The sequence below is a fragment of the Xiphophorus maculatus genome, chromosome 9 (assembly GCF_002775205.1).
Source record: "Xiphophorus maculatus strain JP 163 A chromosome 9, X_maculatus-5.0-male, whole genome shotgun sequence".
Classification (NCBI taxonomy): domain Eukaryota; kingdom Metazoa; phylum Chordata; class Actinopteri; order Cyprinodontiformes; family Poeciliidae; genus Xiphophorus; species Xiphophorus maculatus.
Window position 1 is genome coordinate 6125418 of NC_036451.1, and position 27736 is coordinate 6153153.

General features: G+C 37.9%; 1 protein-coding gene across 2 annotated transcripts in view; it reads left to right on the top strand.

The window, feature by feature from the left end:
• Positions 1-27736, top strand: part of dennd1b (DENN domain containing 1B) — a 141091-nt gene that overhangs the window by 105564 nt on the left and 7791 nt on the right. For both annotated transcript variants that reach the window (XM_023339654.1, XM_014469446.2), the window contains 6 exons: positions 6131-6221; positions 9390-9430; positions 12390-12425; positions 12794-12850; positions 15579-15668; positions 27476-27561. In XM_023339654.1, the coding sequence (XP_023195422.1) occupies positions 6131-6221; positions 9390-9430; positions 12390-12425; positions 12794-12850; positions 15579-15668; positions 27476-27561 (401 nt within the window). The remainder of the gene's footprint in view (positions 1-6130; positions 6222-9389; positions 9431-12389; positions 12426-12793; positions 12851-15578; positions 15669-27475; positions 27562-27736) is intronic.

Below are 27736 nucleotides of genomic sequence, written 5' to 3' on the forward strand. Positions count from 1 at the left end.
CTCGCGGTTAGTATCTTGACAGTTCAGTTGTTCAGTGAGGAGGAATTTAGAAGAGCAAAGCCTGGATTATGGACGGTTACTGACCCTTTCAAACTGTTTACGGTCATTATCTCCCTGCCCCAGATTTTAATGTTTCTCTGTTTATTCAGTTTTTATCATCAGCACAAACAAAAGTGATAAATTAGGGCTGTAGAGTCCACTGACTGCATAAAACAATAACAAGTTTGCATTCTGTCCTCAACATGTTTGTGCCAGTCTTTGAAAGCACAAAAAGCGCATGCCAGACTGTAATTCATGCCCTAATGAATGTCGTTTCTGCTCTGTGGTGCTCAGTGTCTTGTCTGCTTAAGCAGGTATTCTCTACTCATGTGTGGTTTGTTTTAAAAACAAACAAAAAAAAATCACTCATGTATACTTAATGTTTTCCCTCCAAGTCCCTTCAGTAATGCTAAACTTAGCGAAGCCAGAAGAGGAAAGGCACCTCTGGCTTTCCTCTCGCTCTTTTTCCCTCACCTCTTTGTGCTCTTTGACCCATGATAGTTGTGTGATTTCCCCTCGAGAGTACAGAACAGCGGCCCTCAATCAGCCTTTTGTTTCTCTGGACACCCTTTTCATAATTTTCCCAGGCAGAGGAGATAGTGAGCATCAGTTCAAAGCCTCCTCCGGGCCGGCTGCCTCCTGAAGCGGTAGCATTGGGAAACAGGTCCTTATCTCCTCCTCCTCCCCCTCTCGAGAGCAGGGGATGGGGTGAGCTTATCTGCTCCACTCCTCTTTCTGCTAAAGAGAGCGGGGCCAGTGGTTTTGCCCGAGCGATGCTCTGACCATGACCCACATCCGCTCAGAAACACACATACAGTGCTTCTCTTGCATGGCCACACACATGCGCGCATAAATTTTTATATTGATAGGTACATGCTGTGAGAATGAAGATGTGCTCTTGGTCAGTAGTTTCTTATTCAATAGTTTTATCTCAACTACTTTTATGTTTTGGCCAATATTTCTCCTTATCCTGTTCCCAGACACATGGTCTACATACTGACAAACACACAGGTAATGGAAACAAAAACCAAGACAAAAATTGCAGAAGAAAATTGGTCTTCTATTTGAAAAACCAAACTTGACCATTGGTCAAGAGCAAAATGATCATTCAAGATAAAAGTAGTGATTGCAGCTTTTGCAGCTCGAGTTTGAGTTCTTAATGCAAAGATCTGTCTGGTAATTCATACAGTGAGGAATAGGAAATCAATTCCCTTGTTGTCTGAGTTGCAGTACATTGGAGACCCATTAAGCTGGGACTGTGCTGGGACTTAAGTGTTGTTAGTCGAGTCCATCCTACCATTTTTCAAATAACCACACTGTTGTTTAATACACTAAAATTGTGTCAACATTCATATAGATACTTTAATTTGTCCTCCTGTTCTGACCAGTAAACAGGACATATTATGGAAAATTCTCATTTTGCAAGTTTTTGTATTTCCATTTGGGTTTCTACTGCTTATAATAACAGGCCAAGCTCTTAGAAAACAAGCTTTTTTGGTGTCTGGAAAATGAACCGCTTCAAAAACTGCCCGATTGTTAAGTCACATTTGAAAGGCACTGCCCATTTACCTAGCAACCCCAGCCAAGCCAAGCCCTGTCACCCAGCAACCCAAGCAGAGGTCCCTCATGTTTGGTCAGCTGGTTTTACTGCTGTATGTGCTGTGCAATGGCTGCTGGAGAAAACAAGTGTTTTGTTATTGACTTAACCTTCCAGGAACTACTTGCTGCATTGTAGTTAGTTGTGTAAGAGGCTCTATTTCTGCTTCTCAAAGATGTACGGTTGTATAATTGTGCACCTGTTTGCAGCCATGTTCACATAAAAGCTTAGTCGGGAGGGCGTGGCCAACAGCACCTTATTTAAAGCGACAAGGTGCCTTAAAACAGCTCATTCTGAAAGGAGCTCGAAGTAGTCTGAACTGAGCAAACTAAAATTAATGTTTTTGTGCAAAAAATGTTTCAAACATTTGATCCAAGTCATACAATTAAGACAGTGCTACCAAATACATAGAAAATGTATGTGAACTTTTGATTTTAAATAAATTAATAATTAAGTCTATGACATGTTATTTCTCCAACTTTTGTGGCATTTAACAAATAGAAATAATTTGATCATGCTAGCTGACCTAAAGCAAGAGGAGCTTGCTTTGATTTAACTTCAGAGAGTAAAAATGCTGTACTTTCATACGGTCTATGCAAACTTCTGGTTTTAACTGTATTTTTATTTTGAAGGTCTGCAGGTATGTTGGGTTTTATGATCTTTTGAAAGTAGAACAGTTTCCACAAAAGTTGCATTGCATAAAGCCTTAGTAAATCTTGTTTTAGTCTCATATTTAATAGATTTTATCTTTTTTTAATTTAAATAATTTACCCCGGTCTCTAGTGGAAGTCCATACATCTTAAATAAAATCAAATTCACTGTAAACTATTCATTTATTTATTCTTAAAACAATGCCCAAAGTCAGGGTTTTATACTCTTGGCCTTACTGATTTTAAACCTTCAAAATTTAAACCATACTGTTGGACTCTGTTGACCTCAGTCCACATTAAACAGTCCAAACCACATGTGAATACCTCTGAAGTGTTACCTGAGGTGGAGGTGTTACCATATCTTAGCAGGAAATTGCTTTTCTACATGTACTTTTTTGATTGATTGTAAGTGTTTTTCACTCCCTTTAAATTACCCGTTTAAGTAACAGTCCCCTCATTTGAGCAACACGGAGCTGTTAATCTAAATCTGCAGCACATTATGAATAATTGGGAGACTTAAATTGCTCAGTTAACTGAAAGAGTTTGTCTTTTTACTAGACAAATTTTACTGACAAATCTTACATTGCAATACACCTGGTTATATTAATGTTAGAGAGAATATGGTTAAATTACCATTGTTTTAATGAGTTTATCTGACCTATCAAGCGATAATAAAAAAGAGCGTATTGGAGTGGTGCAGGAAAGAAAGCCAGAACCCAAACCATAAATAATTTTATCTTTTTTTTCTGAGTAATAGTCTTTACACTAATCCTAAAATACACACGCAGAGGCCACATGCTTCTTAAAATGTCACATATTCACCTTCTTGCACACACAGGCTCTTTTTTTTTTCTTTCTCCACTCGGTCAAGCAGTCCATCTTTGTTCAGAACAGAACAAGTGGGAGAAATCTTCAGAAAGAATGCGGGGGAACATCTGTCAACATTAACCTGCTTCCTATCAACCGTCTCCAGCTCCTGCACTCACTCAGACTCTCAAGCACACTTCGATTGTCATGTGGATATTATGCAAACAGAGATAGAGTAAATGAACCCTTTTCTTCTTGTTGCAAGAGCCTGAAGGGGCACTTGTACCCAGATGGTTTACTGCCAGTAGTCTTCTATATGTATATTTATTCAGTTTTGGTGTATATGAGCAGAATTGCCAAGGCAGTATTGGAAAGAGTTGCTTAAAATAGTAAAGCCAATTTTAACATAAATCTTGGATCTCTTAATGCATTTCCTCTATAAAGTATACAGTTAACAAGCATGTGGCACCACTGAACATATTTCAGTACTGTCTATTTCAAATGTTTCCATCCGCGCCTCATGAGATTTTGAGGGTTTTTTTTTCCTGTGCACTTGATTGACATCTCTCCTAACATATCTTGCAGTGTCAACAGCTGCCACTTACTCCTTAGTTGTAGTCTTTACTCATGGGGACTCTTTAAATAAGGAAGTGTTTGGACTCCTTTTAGGCTCTACATTCATGTAGCTCTAAATGAACTTCTGTCAATTCTTAGCTTAGTTTCTGGTTATGCAAACTAGAGGCCAAACAAACTGAGGCAAAAGCTACAGGATCAATAACTTTCCCCTTTCTTACCGTATGAAAGCCAAGTTAAAATAAAGTCCCTTTACTATAAGATTATATGAAGATTGATTTTGTTAAATTCACAACCTTTGCATGGATTTTTAATTGCAATTGGCAAAGCAACTTTTTTAGCAAATGAACTAACTAGGTTTATAACGGTGCTACCTTTATGTTTCTATGCAAATTTGGACATTTTTATGTACATTTGTTTAATTCTACAATATTTTGCCTAAGACCATGTCAGATCTGACCTCCTTAAGTTGAACAGTGGCTACTGCAGTTGAATTTTCCTATTGGTTATAACACAACAGCTTGTTTAGCATATATGTTGCAGACCCACTATTATTATTATTATTATATTATTATTTAAAATAATAGCTTGCAAAATAGTTCTTGCAAGCTATTTTGCAAGAGAAATGTAGAGATATTGAATTGTATTTTTCCATTTTACAATTAAAGACAATGAGATGCATTGAGTTTGCGGCTGTCAGGTGAGAAAAAGTTAAATAGATCTGAAAACTGCAATATTCTAACATCATCTGTATTTTGTGTTAATAAATCTGACCCCAATTTGGTCTTGGAATTTTAAGTGCTTTTTCTTCTCTCTCTAAAAGCAGAGAAAATGACTATCTCCCCTTTGTTACTGTGTTTGTGGCACTGCTCATGCAGATGTAACAGATGTTTTTTTTTAGTGGTGGTTTACATGTTTGTGATCACAGCCTGCCATTGTTGAGTAATGTCCAATTAAGGCCCACAGCGAGGCAGGTAATCTGGCCGGGGTTTGAGTGGGGGTGCAGGGTGTTTAAGTGGAGGCTCGGGCTAGGTGATGATTTGGGTTGATTATCTCCGCTAATTGGACCAGCCATGTAGCGGAGCAGCCGATGGAGTCGGTCTCACCTCTCATTAAAATGATCTAATGATTAGTTTCCAGCTCCCCTGACCAGAGGAGCGGGTAGCCGTGTCGGTCGCTAGTTAGCAGGCTGTCCCTGAGGACATGCACCCAAGAACAGGCTGTACTGGTGTTACACTGCGGACGTGCTAACACAAGGGGGAGGAGTAGGATTGTTGCGTTAAAAAAAAGTGGTCTGACAAAATGTTGCTGTCAAGTTTTTCTTTCATTTTTGGAAGACTATAGTGCCATTTGTTAATTATTAAAAAAGTTAAATAGCGTTTGGAAGGTTGAAGGTTTATCTCACTAATTAATGATAGCAGTTAAAAAAAAGTTTGCCTTGAAAACACAGATGGAATTTATACATAAATTGTAATTATTTTCATTATGTTGTTGCAGATTTTTACCTGTTTTTCCACCTACTTGGACATAGAAACATGGCTACAACTGAAAATATTTCTGCTTATGGTTCAAGTGTCAAAGATCATATTAATATATAAACATATCCAAATGTATGTATATGACTTCTGAAAGTTAACTTTTCTGTGTTTTAAAGGACTTTGTTATATATTTTTATTCAGTTTCTAAAAATGCTAGACAATATATTACCCATTTTCCCAGAGCATTATTAGTTAGCAAAAATATTGAGACTTTACCAGTAAAGTGAAACTTGGGCTCAGTTAACATAGGGATTCCTATGATTGTTTATTAAATTAGGAAGATTTTCATTGTTAATAACTATTTAAAAGCATTGTATTAAAAGTCCAGCTTTGACAGGATATGCAACAGAGTTAAACTACTCCTGCTGTGGCAGCAGATTCTTTATAATGGTCCAAAATGCGCTAAAGAGGCTTTGATGTGTTTGTAACTGTTATCTCTTTTCTCTATTTTGATTTAATCATACTCTGCAGGAGCCCAGCAAGCAAACTCTTATCGCTTTTTTATCCGAAGAATGCACTTAGTTTATTAATTTAACTCGACGAGTGTTTGTTATTGTTTATTTTGTGACATATTGATGTGCTGTTTGTCACTGAGCTAATAAAACGTGCAGCTGTCTCGGCTGTTAAGTGCTTATTTATGACGTGGAGTTTAGTGGGCTCTGTGTTACAAAGGGAGGAAATGAAACTTCCTCATGTCTCAGACAGTGTGCAGAATTTAGACTGCAGCTCTAATCCCTCATCTGCTCCATATTAACAAATCCCTATTACCTGGAAACCCACCTAATCTCTGGATGTAGTTTCCGTCAGGTAGGATTAATAACACCCCTCTGAGGCTCAAGTGTTTGAATCTGTGTATATGTGAGTGTGCCCCCTCTCCTGCTTCTCCTCCACTCCTTTAATAAGCATGTTGTAATTTATGGTTGCAGTTCATCGACGGACGGCTGGCCAAATTAAACGCAGGCCGCGGCTTCACCGATGTGTTTGAAGAAGAGATCACAGAGGGGGGCTTCTGTGGAAGTGAGTAGTGCCAGACTTGTCTGTCAATAAGATTAACTGTATTTATTTTTCATATTTATTGTACATCATTGATGCTGTTGTGCTATTGTTCATGTGAAGCACAGGGAGGAGAAGAAAAATAAACCAAAAGAGTTATGTTTGACCTTTTTACTGCAGTAGAAATTGTGTTTTCAACCAAGTAAAGCTTTACGTGTTTAAAAAAAATTGAAATAAATATGTAAAACCCATTATGATGCTTGAGTTAGCATCATGAGCTACAAGTGTCATAAAATAAACTCCTGGTTGTTTAGTCGTGTTGCTCCAACTCAAAACACTCAGTTCTGACACCAGAAAAGTGAAAATGAACAGACCCTCTATTACTGACTAAATTAGCTAAAAACAATGCCACTGTAAATTTACCACAAACTTTTCAGTTTATCCTAAGAAGCTCCTGGAAATCTTGACTCTTTTTGGGAAAGAAGAAGAAGTTGAAATGACAGAGCTGATCTTGAGTCTTTGGTTAGGCCCAACTATGAATCACCAGCATGTAACACTCTAATAAAAGTTAAGTGGAAGGATAACTACATCTTTGAGAGCTGTAGTTATCCTTCCACTTAAGTTTTCATTAAACTACTTTGATACATCACTAAGTGAGGACCTAGTTTCTCTATCAATGACCGTTTTTATTTTCTTACTTACCCTCCTCGGAGATGTCATTGACTCAGCTGGACAGATTCCAAGTGAGCCAAAGATTTTCAGTACAACTTCTTTTTTCCAACATCTGGTAACATGAAGATACAGACCAACAGGTTTTGGCTCTTGGCCTTTGTCACATACAGCAATTTTACTCTATATGTTAGAGTAAAAAAGCTGATGATCATCAGGATGACTTAATAATTTGAAACAAGTTTCACTTTTTGCATTTAAACTAAAGAAATCGGTTAACTTTTCAATGATATTCTAATATATGGGTTTGTGCCTGGATTGTATTTCTGCTTCACATTTCTATGGTATATGAAGATGCATGGCTTTGAGTAAATAGCACTCCTGCATCATCTCTTCACGCATAAAGCAAATGTAAATAATCTCCTGCTAAGTCAGCATTGTGCCATTTATAGCACACATAACCACCACTGCTATGAAATGTATGTTCCTGATAATAATCGTACCTATTGTAATGCTGCGCTTTGCAAATGTCATGCCTGCCCTGACAGCTAGAGGAATCCCTGACTACAAGTTCAGTACTTCTTGCCAAGCTGAAAGCCAAAGCAGAAATTTGTGCGTGTGTGTGTATGTGTGTGTGTGTGTGCGTGTGGGTGTGTGTGTGATGTTTCTCTCTTTGTGAGCATGACTAGGTGGATTTTGTGGAAACTGGCAAAAAAGAAAAACCTGTTAAATTTTAGTGAAAGAATGAAAAATGCATCTGAAAACTAAAATAAAACATTGCTCTTGATCGCATGGCCTTTCAGAGTTTCCTTTCAGATTCCTGTTTGAATTCAGAATCAAAATTTTATCTCATGCTGACAACAAGGAAGCACAGATATCAGAAAAATCCTTTTCTATGAAACTGAAAAAGAAGTTTAAGGGAAAATCCTAGCAAAATGTTTATCAATCTTCTTTTTATATTTTAATCTTCTTTTTTGATTTATAATGTAACAGTTGTGTTGTCCCTGTACAGCTAAGTACGGAAATGTTTAGATGTAATTTTCCTTTTGCTTCTTAAACAAAAACTGAAGGTGTGCACTAAAAGAAACTGAAAGCAAAGCACCACAACCCAATGGTTTGGTTTTATTAAAGATTCTTAAAGCCTTAGAGGATTCTCAACAAAATGTCATAATGCAACTTTTATTGTTGTCGCAATTTGTGTTAAGTTTTAACTCTCAAAGATGAAGGTTACAGCTTAAATATTTATTTTGTTCTTACTTTTTTACACTTTGATGTTTGTGATCATCCAAAAAACCATGTTAACATCAGACAAAGATTAACCACATAAACATAAAAAAAGTGTTTCAAATGACGATTTTCTTTATTAAGTGGAAAAAATTGAGAGTTTATGTGAAAATATAGCTGCCCCTCCTGGTAAATCACACATTCACCTTCCAAACCTTGGTTTGATTACTGCCAGACCTGCAGATTTAAGTAATCACTTGCATAGAACCTGTCTGACAGCATGAAGTAGGCTGAAATGTCACAAAAAGCAGCATCTAAGGCATGTGTTTCTGCCCTGTGTTTCTACATCATGCCAGAAACACATGGTCACTTCCATCCATCGGTCAACAAAGGTTTTAAAGTAATTTCCAAGGCTTTGGGACTCATGTGAATCACGGCAGCTGAATTTCCATTACAAATGCACATAAAACTTTGATGAACAAACACAACTTTGCAATTGTGGTGTTTCTATTAAATGAGAAATGCAATTAAAATCGTGCGATGAATCACACACTGCCCCATCCTCCTCTTACCACTTCCTGTCTTCTTCGTCTTTTATGAAACCAGTAAAATCCGGTTGCTGATCACATGACTCTAGTGATGCAAAAAATATATATTCAATTGCAGTTTTGCAAAATACACAAATTTTGTTACAGTCGAAAACCTACCTCATTCGCGCAGAAAATTTTTTTTATCGAAAAACATGTTTGTTTTTTTTTTTATTGCCATGTTTCCATAAAGTTCTTCATTAATCCAATTCATTCATTTATACAATCAATGGAAGCGCTGCAGCTGATTGTCAAAAGTCCTCCAAAGTGATGGAAAAGACTAATTTCTAGTTATCACAAACACATTGTGGAAGTTATGATGTTTAGGGGGAAAACGTCTTCCACATAGAGCCTGGTTGGTTTGGATATTTATTTTTCTTTAGTAAAAGCAATCATAGTCTGAAAACTGCATTTTGTATTTACTTGTCTTTGGATGATGTTCATATTTGTTTGACGACCTGGTGTCAAACAAATATATGGCAAAAAAGAAAGATTAATAGTAAAAATATAAGAGGTGAATCTTTTTTCACAGCACTGTAAGTCATTCAGGCCTAAAACCTTTTTTAAGCTGTAGTTTATTTAGGATTGTTTTTCTGGGTCTGAGTGTTGCTCATAATGATTCATAATGTTGCTTTTGAATCATCCTGAAAACAGCGAGCGTCTGATGAAACGGTGATTAATTCATATCCCTGGTTTTCCCTCGTCTCCTCAGGTAATTCAAGGTCCTACCAGCAATGGATGCACACTGTGAAGGTATTTACACAACGTCCTGTACAGCATCCAGCTTCTCTCTCCGGGTTCCTTGTGTTTCATTTTTATTCTCCACTTATATTTAATTGAAGGCCTGATTGACACAGCTCAGTGTTTGAAGTCTTGCTGTTGCCTTTGGAATGAAGGGGTTGCCTGAACGTACAGATCCAGCTGGAGTGTGTGTGTGTGTGTGTGTAGCGGCGCATGCAGCAGGACACTGGATACAGACAGGGAGGAAGACAGAAGCGATTTGACGTGACAAGACGTCCTCCGACATGACATGTTGATCTGGCAGCAAACACAGGCGTTACGCCGCTGAACCAGCCCAAGAACATACATCTCTTCCTCCTTCATCTCTTTCGGGCCCTTCCCTCATATCCTTTCCTTCCCTTATCTATCTGTCTTTATCTCTCTCCCCCTTTTCATCTCTGTCACCCCCCTCCTGATTTCCCCCCCGTCTCTCACTCTCCCTCACCCTCCCTATCTCCCCACGCCGTCAGCTAAGGCTGAATTAGTTCTCTAGAGTGCTCTTCAAAGGTTTGTTAAAGTTCACATTTCCTGACTGACAGGGATCTATAAGAGAGGCCTTCACCTCGGCCCCTCTCCTCCTCTCTTTCTGCCAACTTCTGAAACGCTGTCTGCCATTTACTCTGTTTAGCCGTTTAGTCGCCGTTTTGTGCTTACACTAAAGACCAAACTGAGAAGAAAACGGCAACTCTGGGAGAAAAGAAGAAAGACACTGAGAGAAACAGATTGGGCACCATAATGTCAGCCTTCCAAACTCAGAGGATGAATTGAGCACGTACAGTCCCCTCCATCACTCCTTTAGGCTTCTTTTTAATAAAACGCTCATGAATGCTGTGAATTGCTTAGTTTATTGAAGGTATGCTAGTTTATCAGCACCGTTTTCTGCTGTTCCTACAATATGACTGAGCGATGCAGAGGTCTGCATTAATTTTCAAAATCATTTCATTGGTCAAAGCTTTGAATTTTAGACTTTTTATCTTAGAAGGCTGTGACACTGACACTAAATTTATACTACAAACAAGTCAAGTCCAACACTTATCAGGAGTTTAGCGACCTCTAAGGAGTTTAAGCAAATCCGTTTTAGAGGTTGAAATTTAATTTCTGATGCCTGACATTAACCTCAAGGGGAAAACGGAAAGGAGGAGGAGCCACCTTTTAATCCATCAGCATCAGAACCACCAGTGAACTTAGAAAGAGCCTCATATTGGGTGATTTTCTTTCTCTGAATGCTATTCCATGTTTTCATGTGTCCATTTCAGCTTGAGACATAACTGGCTTTTTCTTGTCCAACATTTGTTTTATTTAAAGCAAGATTCTCCAGAGTTTGTGTTTCTTGTAAATATGTGTACTCACTGAAAGAAAGATTAACCTTCAGTTTTGGTATTTTGGATAAAAATGACAATAAACTTTTACATTTTTCTTATATTTGACTTGTTGTTCAAAAGAAAATTGGCTAATTTTTAATCCCTTTCTAGTTGATTAGTGTCTCATTGCTGCTATTTTTTTTGTATATGATATTTTGCTTCTGACAAAACCTTTCTCAAACCCAATTTATCAGGTCCACTATAGCTACAGATTAATTCAAATAAAAACAGGAACATTTATGCACCTAAATCTTGTTCTTTGGCTATTAAAGCAGCTATCTCTTTATGTGGATGACTCTTAAATCTATTGAAATCGAGACTGTCAGCCTAGACTCAAAAATCATTTTGAATCACTTTATTAGTTTGTATCTCTTCAACATGTTTGACTCCATCATCCTGCATTGTGTGTCTGGTGGTGAATAATCATCTATGTTTTTGATTGTGTTTTTTAATCGTGGTCACACTCTGAAAATAAAGTTTTCAGATCGTATGAAAACTTTATTTTCAAATTTCAAGTAAGTTTCTCACATTTCAGGATTCCAACTCACTTAATGGTCGGTTTGGAAGATCAATTCAAAGCACAATCCAGCCCCTCATTTACAGTGAAATGAAACTTTAGTCACCTTTAGGAAACATTATAAAACTTAAACATGAACGTGTTAAGTTGATTTGTTCAATGGAACCAGGGTGGTCCTTTACATCTCGATTTTTATAGTAATAATAATAAAGCAGAAGTACTTTCCCTTACCCATTTAGACTTTAATTAGTGCCTTTCTGCCAATAGAGGAATCTAAATGTCACACAGGGGAACTTAGCTGGCTCATGTAACATTTGAGATATCCTATTTATCGAATGTTTGAGATTCAGATACTTTTCAGTTTTAATTCATGATAAAATGCGTTTTTCTAAGTGAAGCCTTTACAGATTTTTGTGTTTAGTAATTATCACCAGAAAACATTGTTTTATATAATTTTTTTTTTTGATAAAATGACCTTTCACATGTTGTTAACAATAGCTAACTGAGTCTTCTTATCGGTTGAGCTCACCCTGGGTGAGCCATCTGAGCACAGACATTTTCCTCTCTACATAGGTGTAATAGGCTTTAGTCAGTTTGATTCAGCACAACTTCAAAGTTTTACAAAGCCCACTTCAATGTCTGTTGGTTTACAGTTTAGGCTGTTAAAGTTGCAGTATGTAACTTTTACTTTAAAAAAAAGTTGTTGTTTTTTTTACGTATTTGTTGAAACTGTCATCACGTCATGACAGTTTAATATGAGACAGATAATCTGTGAAAGGATAGAGTTCCTCCACCTCCTCCCTGATCTACTATTGTTGTCTGAAGAAATGCTCCAAGTCAAAAATAACCAATCAGAGCCAGGTTGGTGTCTGACTGCTGTCAATCATGCCTGTGCATGTGTTGCGATGTCTTATGTCTTGTGTGACGACACTAAAAGTAATAAAATCCGTAACATCCTTTAAAATCCCCTATTTTTGTCCATGTATGAAAGCCTGGTTTTGTGTGTTATGTAAAATCTTCAAATCTCTGAATATTGTTTTCTTTTTTATCACAGAGAGGAGGAGCATTTTTCAACACAGCTGTGTCAAAGGTATTTAATACTTGTTGTTGGGGGGGTTTCAGTTCTTCTCTACAGAAAGAAGTGGTACTCTTGAATGTTATAATGTATCTTCAAAAACACGTTGATTATAATTGGTAATGTAGCTAGAGAGCATTGTTCATGGCTGGCTGTGGCGTTGTACGCTGTATAATAGGTGGTCAGGGTGCCCTTTCATGTTATCGCCTCCTGTTAGTGAGCGAGGCGCTCTCATCCAGCCTTTTGTCTGCGTGTTTTTACCACATGGATCAAAGAATTTCTTGATGTTACACCAAACCAGAACAGAATGCTAATTCAACATGTTTTGATTAGTAATCTGTCTTTGTGTCTGTGTGTGTTTGTGTGTGTTTCACCACTCCTAGGCCAAGGGTCATGCCAGGCGGGGCATTCGGGACTTTAAGGACAGACTTAAAGCAAAGGTGAGCCATGCACCTTCACACCTTTCTGACATAGTTTGCTCTGCATGCCAACACACACACACGTACACAACTTTGTTCAGAGGCACGCAGACAGACACATGCCTCCCTCATAGAAACAGACAGGAAGGCTGCTTTACATGGAGTGTGTGATTCTGACGTAGGGGCCTTTTAATGACTGTTGAAGCCTGCTTAGCGCTTTGTTCGGGGCTGTACATTTTTAACTAGCGCCCCTCTGGCTATGGCCTGTCATGTCATCCAAAACCCCAGCCCTTCTTTCTCTTTTATTGTCTGCATATTTCATCAGTGAGCCTGTGATTTCCTCAAAGCTAATGTAACGAGGTGTATGTTTCCATAAGCCTGATGGATTTGATAAGGCAATAGCAGTTTGATCTGTCAGTGGGAAGCGAGGAGAGAGGGCAATGATGACGAACACGAGGCGTGCGCTTCGTTCTGCACAAACACATTCGGTGGAGGCAAACACAGGTGCAGAAATCTGTTTGATTTTGAAGTTTCATGTTCGTTCAGAGGAGAAATTAATTTGTGATTGCACAGAGTCTCTACTGCACTTTTTTCTATCAGCTCCAGGGATATGAGAGCATGAAGAATGTGTTCAAGGTGTATCATTAATATTCTATGCTTTTAATCTTTGAGAAAATTTGTTTAAAATATTAAGATAAGCATAGAAATATCTTGAGAGTAGGCTGGATGATGTGGACTTAGAATTTTATCACAATATTATGAGGAACTATGCACGATGGTGTATCAGGGCCAATGTAGAAAGGGAAAAAAATTCTGGCAAAAACCTCAAATTTTCTAGAAAAAACAAGGAAAATTCTGAGTTTGAAAAGTCAAGAATTTGCTTGAAAAAACATATATTTTTAGATGAATCTCAGAAATAAATAAAAAATAACATGGGAAATTAACAAGTTTTTTCTGGAAAGTTTGAGATTTAAATTTCTTCTTTGGGTTAGAAATTTTTGCTTTTGTGAAAATATCTAAAATTTTATCATATGCATTTTAAACGCCAAAAGGGCACGTTTGTAGTCCTTGAGTGGGTTTTGTAGTTTTTTTTAAGATCTCGATGTTACCTTTTCTGGTTGTGTTCAAATACTGTATGCTTCTGGTATCAATGGATACTATTTTGTTATCTTTTACTTGTATAAAGGTCTTGAAAAAGTCAATAATTTGTATGACATGTAGTTGCTTTTTTTTTCACTGTGTACATAGTTGACATGACCAGTTACCAGAGGTGTCTCATATGGTAGAGATGTTTTCCCCAACTCATTGCACTTTTCTGTTGCTGGTCACAGAAGACCAACATTTGTTTAAAATGTTAACAAATGTTTTCATGTTGTTCAGAGGAGAAATTAATTTGTGATTGCACAGAGTCTCCACTGCACTCCATGGAGTGTAGTCACAAACATTTTGGATTAATTGTGCTTCACTAATCTGAAATAGACTTCAAGAGAACTGCAAAAATGCTGAAACCCTGACTTGCTTCAAATCAAGACTAAAAACCCATTGCTTAGAGTTGCCTTTGATTAGAAATAACTGGAACATAGATGAATCTTAGTCTTTATTCCAATATCTTATGATGATGATTTTTGATGACACTGGTGACCTGTAAAGGTGACCCCGCCTCTCGCCCGTTGTCAGCTGGAGATGGGCACCAACACCCCTCCCATGGGTTAAAGGTGTAAGAAAATGAACGGATGGATGGATTTTTGATGATGAAAATATGTTTCTTGTCTGTTGTTTCATATTTTCATCTTGGAAAGCACATTGAATTGCCTTGTTGCTGAAATAAGCAATTGTTGCTGAAAAATTAATAATTTTTATATTATTAATTCAGCAATACAATATTTCACTGCAAGAAGTAGAACTTGTCCTATTTAAGTTTCTCACATTAATCTAAAATCGAAGATTAGATGCGTTTGAAATTTTGGGCTTGTTTTTCATAATAAAAAAACTGTTTTAGTAGGTAACATTGTTCATTACTGAATGAGTTTAGTTTAATGTTCTATCCTCCTGTAATCCATGGATACCATTTCAATTAACGTTTATGATTTACTTCTCCAAAAACACAAAAAAGGCAATAATATTCTCAGGTTTACTTGGATGTGTTAAAGATGTCTGAAAAGTACCAGAATGAGTAGAGTAGCGCGGTGCTGCTCCTTCCCAATATTGTTGCTGCACACTGCCAGTCGACTGGCTGAAAGAAAGTCTCTAAAGTTTTTGGGGGAATTTTTTCACGCTTTCAAGAAAAACAAATTCAGCTATTTTGACATATTTACAGTTGGAAAAAATACAATCATAGATCCAGAACTAAGGTATCTCCACCCTTAACTTTTACTAATGCAGCACGGTTTCTAAACTACAGCTTAAGAAATTTGAATATATTTGTAGCAAACGGAGAAATAATTTTGTTTTAAATACAGTGAAATGATATTTTTCCTCAAGATTATCATGCTTATATTGGTCCATGCCAAACACAGCTCATTTATTTTAAAATGTGTTATGCAATGATTTTTTTCAGGCTATAAATTAAATTTATAAGCAGACTGATCTTTTAACCTGTGAATTAAATGTACTTTACTGGATGATGTGCCACATTTATACAGCTCAGAAATCCACACATTGGTGCTCACACTGATCACTCATTAGACAGAAAGTCTCAGATTTATATTCATCATCTCTCTCTCTCTCTCTCTCTCTCTCTCTCTCTCAGGAAGACGAAGAAGACGGGATGACAGTCCGTCCAGGGTCTCCCACCAGCACCAAGAGCCTGTCTCCAAGGAGACTGCAAAAGATGAGACGGGTACAATGTGCACACACACATATAGTGATACAGAAGCACATCAGTAAATGAGTTATTCACATTTACACTGCCTGATCACACCACAGCTCAGTTTTCACTTGACCAACATGAATTCAGCCTTCCACTTTTGCACTATTTTCTGTCCACTTTCCTTTCTTTATACGATTTTTTTCTCCTTCTTTTTGTAGCTCCAGATCTTTTTTTTCTTTTTATCACCATCCTACTTCTCCTCTCTCCCCCCTCCTCACGCTCTCTGTTGGAAGTACAGCAGTTTGTCAGGGTTCCAAATGTAATCATAAGCATTTTTCCTTCCCTTTCAACGTTGTTGTACACTCAGTGGTTTTCTCTGAACAGCACGGACAGTCGTAGCAACTCATCTGCTGGTCAGCATTTTCTCTGAAGAATTTGCTTGTGCTCCAAAAATGGATTGCAAAAATCTTGTCTTTGTTGTATGCAAAGCTGGCGCTTGATGTGCAAAACACAAAATCATCAGTAAATATACCAGGAAAGATGACATGTTTTCTAGTTTAATTATAACAAACTAATGAAGAAGTTTATTTTTTCTAATTCTAAAAGTGAACATGAGTTTCATAAGGTAGGGGAGTTTCTAATTATGCACAGTGTTATGCGAAAGTATTCACACCTACTGAACTTTTCCAAATTGTGTCACAACCACAAACTGAAATTGATTTTATGTGCAAAATAGTGAATAACAGTGAAGCAAAGAGCAAATAATACAGGATTTAAGGATGTTTTTGAATAAAAATTAAAAAATAAAATCTGAAAGAGTAGCGTGCATTTCTGTTGAGTGAATACTTTAAAGAACCAATTTGTGCTGCAATTACAGTTGCAGGTTTGGGGGGAATGTCTCTCTAACATTCTTGAAATCTAGCAAATTTTCAGCAACAAGGCAATTCAAAGTGCTTCACATGAATTAGAATGAAATACAAACCAAAGGAAAGACAAAAAGGTTAATGTATAAAACTACATATTGGTTTCCCATGTTTAATAAGAATAGGTAGTCCATAATTAATTAACTAGTAGGGGTTTCTTTGGATTCTTCATCTGATTAAACTAAATGTTGGTGCTCCATGTTTGACTCTTGCTCTGGGTTGTTAAGTATATTGTACTTTCTAAGTTTGTTCTACATTTGTAAACTAATAGGAAGGAGTTTCTCTAGGTCTTGCTCCAATATTTAAACTATAAAGCTAAATGTTGGTCTAAAGTAATAAGTACTCCATAGTTTATAAAAGTAGCTAAATGTTGATCTAAGGTAATGAGTATGTCACAATATCCTAAAGTAATAAACTAAACCGTTTTGTAGATGTGCCACTGATCTACACCATTCCATCCTGGCTCTGTGTTTAGTGTTGTTGTCCTGCTGGAAGGTGAATGCTGCCTCTAACCAGTTTTCTTTCAGAATTGTCGTACTCTCAAGTCTCATCACAAACATCACCACAGGATCATGCTTTCTGCTCAGAGTGTTAGTTTTCCTCCATTCGTGTCACTCAGAAATATCAATGTGTCTCTCCTCTGGCCAGACCTTCTGCCACAAGTTTGCTATGTTCCTTACTTAGTTTGTGACAAACTCCAGTAGCAATTAAACATTCCTTCCAGTCCTCCATAAAAATGGAGTGAATGACTAATAGTTGTCCTTTTGACCCTTTCCTCCTTCCTGCACTGTTTGTGCATGTATTTTTTTGTCATGTATTTTGGCTACTATTTTGAACAATGCTCTCCTTTTGCTATCGGTGAACATGAGTTTGTTAGTAGGTTTGCATTTTTACTACATCCATTTTGTTTTTCAGTCGTGGTTTGAGCAAAATGCTCAAAGCTTTGGGATATTGTTTTATAACCTATCCCTGCTTTTAATTTTACCGACAGATCTAACAGATCTCTGATCTGTTTACAAGCAAGTAAACTCAATTTACAAATCACCTGATGGCAGTTTTTTACAAAATCTTTTACTGTAGGGGTATGAAGCATCAGAAGGGATCAATACAAATGCACACCACACACTTCAGATTTTTATTTATTCCAAAAATTGAAAGTGATACTAAAAGAGAATAATTTACACTAGGACAAAATCCTTTTATTTGGGATAAAATTTCAAGTTATTATCTACAGGCTATGTGGAAATGCATATTTGCAAGATATTTTGAAAAATTCACAATAATTAATTTCTTTGCATTTCTCCATCACCTAAAATCCGAATAAAATACTTAAAAATTTGTAGTTGAACCATGAAAACATATATAAAAGTTAATACTTCCTCAGGGAGCTTTTTGTCATCTTCCATCTCATATCTACACCTCTGGAGGATTTTCCACCTCTTATTTTTAAACACATAAATTGTAAGTGGACTCTGGAAAAAAAAAGTAACAACAACAAAAAAAAAACAATGGATGCCTGCATGCACATGCTGACATTTCGGTCGCAGCCGTGTAGTGGTGTGATTAGGAGAGCTTGTGCTGTGTCTAATTAGCGTTGTGTTTCCTGTGTGTGTGATGAAGCTGGAAAGTCTTAGTGTGGGGAAGGTGTGACGGCCGGGGGAGAGAGAGGAGAAGAACGGCAATTAGGGATTTTCTAAAGGCCTCCTCGGACACCCTCCTCCCCCGCCTTTCCCCCTCAGACAAAGACGGCCCGTCGTCGCACACACAGATTGACTGTTAACACACACACACACACCGGGCTCAGGATATACACTCACACCCATGTTCATGCCACTGAGGCCTGCTGATTGCCACAGTAACAGGTCCCTGGAGATGGCGGGAGGAGGAACGGTCAGGACGTAGGACGGCGTGTCCCACAGCGTGGCTTTTGTGTGTCTGTTTACATGTAGTCAATCACTCTCTAGTTAATCATACACTCTGACCATTACTGTTTTTTCTTACTGGCCCGCCTCTCTTATTTTGTTGGATTAATAATTAAACACGTCTATATGAAAACTCTTATAAGCTCATCAGGGTTTGTGTGTAAAACATAATAAATGAAAACAAAAACTGTAAATTCAGAAGCCAAGATACCTTCATAATTTATAGTTGTCGGTTTATATTAACCGTCAAAAGATGGAAACTCCACAAAAATTTCTTAAGAAAATGTTGCAAAATGTATAAATTTGTCCTATTTTCTGGCTCATCTTTTTAATATTTCCACTGAGTCTGGAAACAGAAGCAAAACCCAAATCATTTAGGTAGAGATGCTCTCCAGGTCTTTGTTTTCTGAAAGCACTCTTTTCTATTTTCACCTGTTTATTACACGGCATATTTACATTTCTGTTTGTGGAAACAGCAATTGTTTCAACTCTTTGTTATTCACCTTTTATCCATAGTTTTTTCTCTCTTTGAGGCTGACTCTTATACATTGTTGATACTGATGTTCGTTCTGCCTACAACCGTCTTGACCAGGTGTTCTTTCCTCGAGAAATTGATCTCACGAGACCAACACGGTTAAATAAAGGTTAAGTGAAATTACCTGCAAACATCTCCCACTCGGCAAGCTCCCTTTTGCTTGATCAACCTTTTATTCTTCGCTCCATTTTTAGGGTCAAATCTTTGTCCATACCATCTGCGAATACTACAATGACAGCATTTTGTTGCCAAATTTAACAATAATGCTTTAATCTGGCTTTGATTTATTTATTAAATACTAGGCAGTATGTACTTTTAAATTGTTCTCTGGTATGCATCTTAACTTAAATGTTTTAACAAAGTTGAATGATTAACTTTTTTTTTAGGTTTCATCTGATAGGCCAACACAATGTTGCTCATAATTGTGAAGTTGGAGAAAAAGGATTAATGGTTTTTGAACATTTTTACAAATAATTCTGAAAAATGTTCTCTGCATACATATTCAGTCTCATCAGTACTTTGTAGAAGCTTCAGCTCTTGGTGGTGAAGTTTCTACCAGTGTTACACATCTAGAGACGGAAAATGTTGCCCTTTCTTTACAAAATAACTCAAGCCCAGTCAGGGTTTATGAAGATTTAATGTGATGATCAGTTTTGTAGTCTCATCACAGTTAAAAATGACCACACCATGATGCTTTCACTGCCATGTTTTGCTGTCTGTAGGTTCGGTTCTGTAGATTTGTGGGTTGACAGATTGTCCAGCCTGAGCTGTGTGTCTTTGCAGCTCCTCCAGAGTCTCTATGGGCATCTTGAGGTTCTCTAGTTAGTGAAATTGTCTGACACAGTTTTTCCTCTGACCTGTCTGTTGTGTTCCTTGATCTTCATGAATCTCAAGGAAGTTCATAAATTTTCTCCATCAAACCTCTGAGTTTTCACAGAACAGCGTATTTACACTGAGATTAAAATACTGAGTCTGAATACAAAAATGCAAGCCACATTTTTTTAGATTTTTATTTGTAAAAATCATATTTTTTTTATTTGCCTTTGTGTTGGTCTATTATTTAAAATTTAATTAAATAACGTAAAAAAAAACAAAAAACTTAAATATACAGGGCATTTTATATCCAAGTTTTAAATGACTAGGGGACTTCAGGAAAAGTTTGTCATCAAAACATGCCAAATAATTGGCGGCATTGCACGTTATTGTATAAAGCAAAGATTCCTTTTGCATTTTTAGCGTTGTTCATATTTGAAGCCAACATCTCTGTCTGCCTCTTTTTAATTAATCACGGAAAAATAATCAGTTATGAAATTCCTATTCTGTTTGCTCAGCTAACTCCTGCGCCAAAGTGGAAGTGCCACTGTCACATGTGTCTAAATTTCAGCTGCATCCGGCCGTGTGAGTGATTTGTAATGATCGGTGAGTGTGTCAACGGAGGTTGTGGGCATGAATCCTTTCGTTTGACGAGAGCAGGACTGAATTGGACTCCTGAATTCTTTTGTATTTCTTCTGGCTCCTTTAGCACCAGATTGCGTTTAATATTTATTTTACTATATGCAGCATGTTTGCTTGTGTGTTTTATGTGCTTTTGTGATGCAAATAGAATGTATGTCTGTACCAGAGCCCTTTAATCCAAAGACTACATTGTGCCTGTGTGCTCAGCGTGCACAAACAGGCATGCATTTTGCAGTTTGCCTCAGGTTGGAAGCTGCAGAGTGACAGCTGTTAAGAGCATAGAGGAGAGGTAGAGGTTGGGACAGTGTTATGGACAATGACAGCCAGCAGGCGCGTGGCCGGTCTGAGCCCCAGGCTCACCTGGTGAGGCAGGAGGGATGCCAGCCTGGAGAGCAACTCGGGGTTCAGGGGAGACCGGGGGGGCTAACACAGATGTAAAACAGGAAAAAGAAATCACAGGTGTTTTTTATTTTTAAAGACGGCTCCGTGTTTGACTGTTCGCCTGAGTTTTTGTGCCTCGTGTATTCACCGCCTGCAGTGGTTGAGTGTGATTCTCAAGAAATGTAAATTAGGGCTGAAATTTGTCTTGGAGCTCAAAGATTGATTTCTACACATGTTGCTCATTGAGAGTTCACTGTGTTCAGGCTACACCAAAGAGATGATTTTTGCAGAAAGTGAATAGATGGTGGATAATTCATGCCGTAATAATGAGCTGTAAATTATGGAGCATATTTGATTGTGTTTGTCGAAGTGAAAATGATATTTTTTAGTATATTTAGCCCAGTTATGATGATAATTTCTTGTATTAATGCTAGAAATTTGAATGCATCACAGGTTAGTTTAAGTGCAGTGTCTCTCTCCATAGCTGAGCATGTGTTTTCATGGTTATTTGTATGTATTTGTTGTCTCCTCTTGCTCTGTTCATATCCTCCTCAGAGACTTGCTGCCTTCCTCTCTGGAGCTAAAGTGCCATCTACTGGTGGTTATAAAGGGCTGCACTGATTTACAGACATGGTCATTTCACTGTAAGGGTTTAGTTTGCTCTGACAAAATGAGCATACTGCATTCTCATCCTTCTTCTTCTATTGCTCCTGTTTAAGGCAGAAAGGAAGCGACGTTTCAGCTGCAGCCAGCTGGACAGAGGAACTGTGAATTTCTCCTCCTGTTATTTATTTTTTTATTTGTTCTTTTAAAGCAAACAAATAGTTGGCCGTTCATATGCGAATTCTTTGGTTCTCCCCAACGTTTGCTTGCATTTTATCAGCTTTCCTTAACATGCACTGCCAAGCTGTGAGATCACTGCCCACTCAGAAATACTATATAAAATATAAGTCCAGCTCGTTTTTTTGGCCCTGGTGCAGAGAGGCGTAGCTGCTTCACATCGCCGGTCGTACAGAGAGAAAAGTCGAGTGTAGGGAAAAGTTTTTCTCCTGATCAAGCTACTGTAATGCATTTAATGCATGACTACTTAGAGCAATTTAGATCTAAAGATATATTAGCTTGGATGCATTTTATAGCATGACTTTAGCAAAAGAACATTTAAAGAGTAGATAAGTGATTTTATTAGAACTTTATATATGCAATATAGATTTATATTGTAGACTTGTAGCACGACTGTTTTTATCAAAATTCACAGATAAGCTCTGATTGGTAATAAGCAGATTTGAATCGTGAACAATCTGATGTTTTTATTCCTATTCATTAAAAAAGTTTTTAAACAAATCAACCAGCAGTGTGTGCTCTAATGTACTTTGTTTTAGTTTAACCATATTATTTTATATTAGGAACATGTTTTGATAATTACAGAGGCTTGTCTTTTAATTACATCATTTTTTGTTTAATTCAAAGCTACCTTAACATTTTGACGTGTTTAAATCCATAGACAATTCATAATTGCTTAAAAATCAGCAGATCCGACCTCAAAGGCTCATGAAAATTGGTCTAAAAGAGTCTGGTCAGGGCATCTGTTGAATAAAAAATGCCTCTTTGATGTGATTTTTTTTTTCTTTTGTAAACACCTATTTCAATTATCAGGCGTAGTCTGCTCACAAGCATTGATAAAGATATACAAGTTATAGGCCAGAAATGACAATACTCCCTTGATCAGTCAGTGTTGTGAAGGTGAAATACTAAAACATTATGTGTTGATTACACCATACAGTATTTTATCTTCTGTTGTAAATTTTCTCTTGCTTTAGAATCTCTCATATTTTCATGATTGATGTTATATTTTCACCCTTTGTGTGAATCTGCATCCATTTGCCTTACACTTTTCTGCTGGTAATGAGTTTCCCCACAAAGGAACAACAAAGGATATTTCTATTTCAAATGATCAAAGAAATACATTTCTATTATAAAGCATCAAGACTAAGTTTTTCCATCAGTTTCTGTTTAAAGGCATCCTAGCTTAGCGTGTGGCATAGCAGTACAGAGGTTTTCTGTCTTGCATGAAACCATCCATGTTGCATGTCTCCCTGTATAAATCCTATGAATAAAGGCCACTAACATCCCTACATCTTAAAACAAAAAGACACAAGTAGACAACTGGTACTTTTAGTAACAGATCCGAGACATTGAGGTATAAAGTGAGGTATTACATTCCTCATTTTCTCTTGGAATGAGACATGCAACCTCTTTTGAGCAAAGTATTATTTTTAGATTCAATTAAATGATCTGATTCATTTAATTGTGAATCAGATCTAGTCATAAAAGACTGATATGTGCAGCTGTCATAAATTGTCTAAATATTTATTTTGATTAGGGGACCCAGACTTTGATGGATTAATGGGGATAATCACACACTTCTTTCATGTGCTGTTGGATTCAAAACTACCTCTGTCAATGTATTTTCTGCAGCTTTTTTCTCTTTAATATTTTATAGCCAATAGGAAAAGATCTCAGTCAGCAGGTAATCTGGTATATCCTCAGAAAAGCATAATCACTGTTTCTCTACTTGTAATATTTTGGTATTTTTTTATGCTTCTGTTGACGGTCAAAATAATTAAATCAAGATACAAATAGGAAAAGAATTAACCTTCTAGACATTGATAAAGAAGCAGGTATTCCAATCTTTTCCATATTAAACATATCAATCTTCTCTGCATATTCAGAAAAACCGAATCAAGTTACTGAAATAACTGTAGCATGTCTGGGTTTTTTTTTTTTTTGCTTCTCCTGCTTCCCCCCTGACTCCTTCACTGCCTGAGCTCTGACTGTGTTCGGTCTTTACTTGTGGCAACGCGGCACAGAGGAAGGAACCAAGAGCCAGGCAGACAGACAGACGGAAACGGTGACATCTGTCAGTGGCAGCAGAGTGACGGAGGGAGAAAATGAGAGACAGTGAGGCATGGAGCGGGAATCGCTTTTTCATTTTCACCTTTCAGCTTCCCATTAGCCGACAGCGAGGAACTAATGAAGGAGCAGTATGATAATCTGTTGTTCTCCTATTTCGTGCTCTCCACTGCCCTGTCAGGCCTGGGGAGAAGTGGGATGGTGACAGAGCTGTCACGGCTTCAGCGGAGGGAGAAGCTCTTATTGTGAATGTCTGCATGTTTTTGTTATTGTTGTTGTTGACTTATTGTGAATCAGCTTCTGTCTGAGGTCTCTTACAGCCCTGGAGAGGCAGAGTGTTTTACCTTGTGGGTTTTACCAACATGAATTCACCATGTTTTTTTTTTTAAAGAAAGCAAATTATCTAAACCAGCTGGTGGCGCTTCAGTCATAAAATGCTTTGTTGTTGCAGCAGTTTAATCTTAAATGTCGCACTGCAGGGTCATGATGAAGAGCGGGAATGACAAATTGATAAAGCCGGGAAGTGAGGTCCCATCCGTTTATGGCTCCCTGTGGAACTTCCTGTCAGGCAGACGGCACCAGAGCTGTAACCGAGATCAGAGAGCCAGGCGTCGTGACCTGTGTCTGCTGGTGTTTGGGTTCACCTTGCTTTAATAAACACCTAAATGCAGAGGAGGGGAGAGGAGTGGGGCTGCCCTGGTTGAAACAAACAGTTTGTACTCCGATCATACGACACATGTAACAGTCATGTTTCTGTCTGAAGCGGACTCGTCCCCGCTGTCTCACAGGTGCATCTCCGCTCGGCCGGCCTGCCACGGCTGGCTGGCGTGTCGGTCCGGGCCCCAGATTTACGGCCCTGACACAGGAACCCATTAAAGGCTGTTTAGGGATCCCAGGCCTGAGCCCCTCTGAAATCTCTTTCATTATAGCTCCAAGCTACCATGGCAGGGGAGCAGCTCGGCCAATCAGCGGTGCCGCCACATGTGTTCATGTTTAGCCTGATGGCTGAGAGGCTTAAGTGGCTACTGCACACATCTCCTTCACTGACTTTTATGGAGAAAGTGGCACTTTAACTCTTTGTGTTTTTTTGGTAATAGGGTGCGGATGTGATGGAGTGTGCGTGTTAGCGTGCGCGTCTCTCATGGCCGAACACGGGCCCTAAATGAGGGCAGCGCAGCCACACGTTACATTCCGCCTGTCTGGCTGGCACTGGTGCCACTAATCAGGACCAGCTTGATTCGCAGTTACTCTCCCCCTGAAACTCGCCTCTACACACACACACGCACGTACACCCCTGCATTCATCCATACACACGCCTTTCCCATCAATTCATACAAAGTTCTTCCCTCACCTTCCTACATTTCCTTCTCTCCACTTTCCATTCATCGCCCTCTTCACTGGTCACATTTTCAGTCAACTCTGACTGCTTTTCTTTACCTTTTTACCATGAGCTGGAGTCATTTTCTGTCTGAGGAGTTTCATTATTGTGTATTTAACACTTCCTGAGTAAAAGTGCATGAAACAAACATGGAGGTGGAGCTAAGCGCTCTTAAAGATATCAAACCAGTGGTGTGTATAATCGTTATTAACAAAATACACTGACAATAAAACTACATGTAGGTACTGAAGTGTGGCTTTCGGCAGCGAGATTCTATAAAATTACGTTTCTAAAACAAGAAATGAGTTGCTAATTGTACTTTTTGTGAATTTGGGTTGATGACATCACAAGGGGCAGGAGAAACAAGCCGATCAGCAGGCATCATTGAAGATGTAGGAGGATTTGCAGTTGACTTTGACACTTTATGGTTGGTAAATCTAGGGGAAACTTTAGTCTTTTGAATTTCCTTTTTTGACATCTAAGGAGGAAAATCAGGAAAAGAAATGGCTAATTTGAGTAACCAACTTAGTTTTTGACAAAGCAGCTAAATAGAGTTCATTTTGTCTAAATCATATAATCCAGCTGAAGTGGACAAAGAGTCTGAAATTGAAAATTGAAGAGTTAAAGTTTGGTTCATGCTACATCTTGGATTTCTAATGTTGATATGAAGAATATATATATTTTATATGCACCAGAACAAGTGCAAGCACAGTGGCACAAATGTAAGTCTGACTACCCGGTGATCAGTTTTGACCATAATGTATCAGAAAAATATGGCTCTAAATTATCACCAAGGAGCTTAGAGTTGTTATTAAATACCTTTGAAGATAGAATTTGAATTACAAATGCAAATAAAGAGAAAAAATTAAACATTACAAATGGATCCAAAAGAACTCTTGAGTTGCCTGACAGGATGTCACCAGAGGCAAAGTGGAGGTCAGATTTTATCTGGATTAGGCCTGTGATAACAAATTTTCCTGAATGATAAATTGTCTCAGAAGTTATTGCAATAAACTATAATACTGTAGACCATTTTCAAGTAAGATAATGGTAACAATGGCATAATAAGGCAGGAACACAATCTCAGAGATCAGTACACTTTAAAGTCTAATGAACATTTCCCACTGGAACCGGAAGACATTTTAAATATCCAAAATAATTTAACAAAATAACAAACAATGAATAAAATTAATTATGAAGTCTCTGTAAACTAAATTGTTCTTTTAAAAAAAAATCTAGTAGAGATCAAAGCACCAGACTGAAGACATTTGTCATCCAGTTTTTTTTGGTAGAAATAGAGAGAAAAGAGAAGAACAATAAATCATGCAAATGGAAATTATTGAGTTTGTTTTAATTTATCATGTGTTTGATTTACCAGACACATGATTTACCAGACTAAATCTTTATCAAGATTTCGGCATCAAGATTTAGTCTTGATAAAGATTTTTTACCAGGAACAGTTTAAGAAGTAGAAAAACAGACCATGGCGTTTTGTTCTATTAACAAACTACACTTAAATCCAGTTTGATTTTACAGAAAAGTCGGTCAGCTTTAAAAAGATGCTAGCTGGAACTCCTGATTGTTTCTGAAGGAAACGCAGACTGGGGGACAGTTAGAGCAAAAGAAAACAGACACAGAAGGTGAGCAGCAAACACCAAAGAGTGTAAATTAGAAGATGAGAGATAGTGTTAACATCAGTGAACATGAACACATAGTGAGAGGAACATGTGCGTCGTAGTGGAAGGCATGTTAATAAGTGGCCTGGGGCAGATTTGGGCTCCCATGGGGGGCAGTCCTGCCCTGCTCTGTAAAGCTTCTGTCTCTTCCTTAACCCGCCCATTAAACACGGTACACAGGTGGCTTATTAAACCCAACGCGGCAGACAACTACGCTCCACACTGATCACTCAACTCTCTGTTGTGACAAATACAATCACATGTGCCGGTGCCATAATGCAAATGATCAATGTAGTCACCCGTGTTGCAGCGCTCAAGTGCCTTTTAGCTTATACATAATGCTGAGCTCGGCAAATTACTGCAGGGGATCTTGAAGGGTTTTCTTTTCCCCTGCAGATCCAAATTTGACAAATTTAGTCTCAACCCTCAGGGTCTGGACTCATTAAAAACAGATACTTGTTCTCTCTTATGGGGACTCACCTGACACGCACTTTTTTTCTGTAGTCTTATGAATCCCTCCATCTCTGCAGAACCCTGGTTATTATTATTACAGTGTAACTGAGACCTCCCCTTACCCCTCCCGGGTCCACTTTTGTTGTGATCATATTATTCCGAGTGTGTAACCGCTTCCCCTTGCTTTGTTATTCTCATTAACAGCACAACTTAAACAAGTCTCCCATGAGCATGGGCCCTCGAGAGCTTGGCTATGGGCTCGACGATGATGAGTTGGACAATGCGAGCAAGTAAGTAGCTGAAGGCGATGCTTTATTTTTCTTTTCTGTATAAACAAAGATGCTAGATTATTCAACTTTGGCTGATTGAGAAGTTGACTTCTTTTGGTCCAGACAGAAAGTCATATGTTTCTGTTGCTAATGATAATACTGCCCTCCAGTGGACCCATTTACTTACAGCATCATT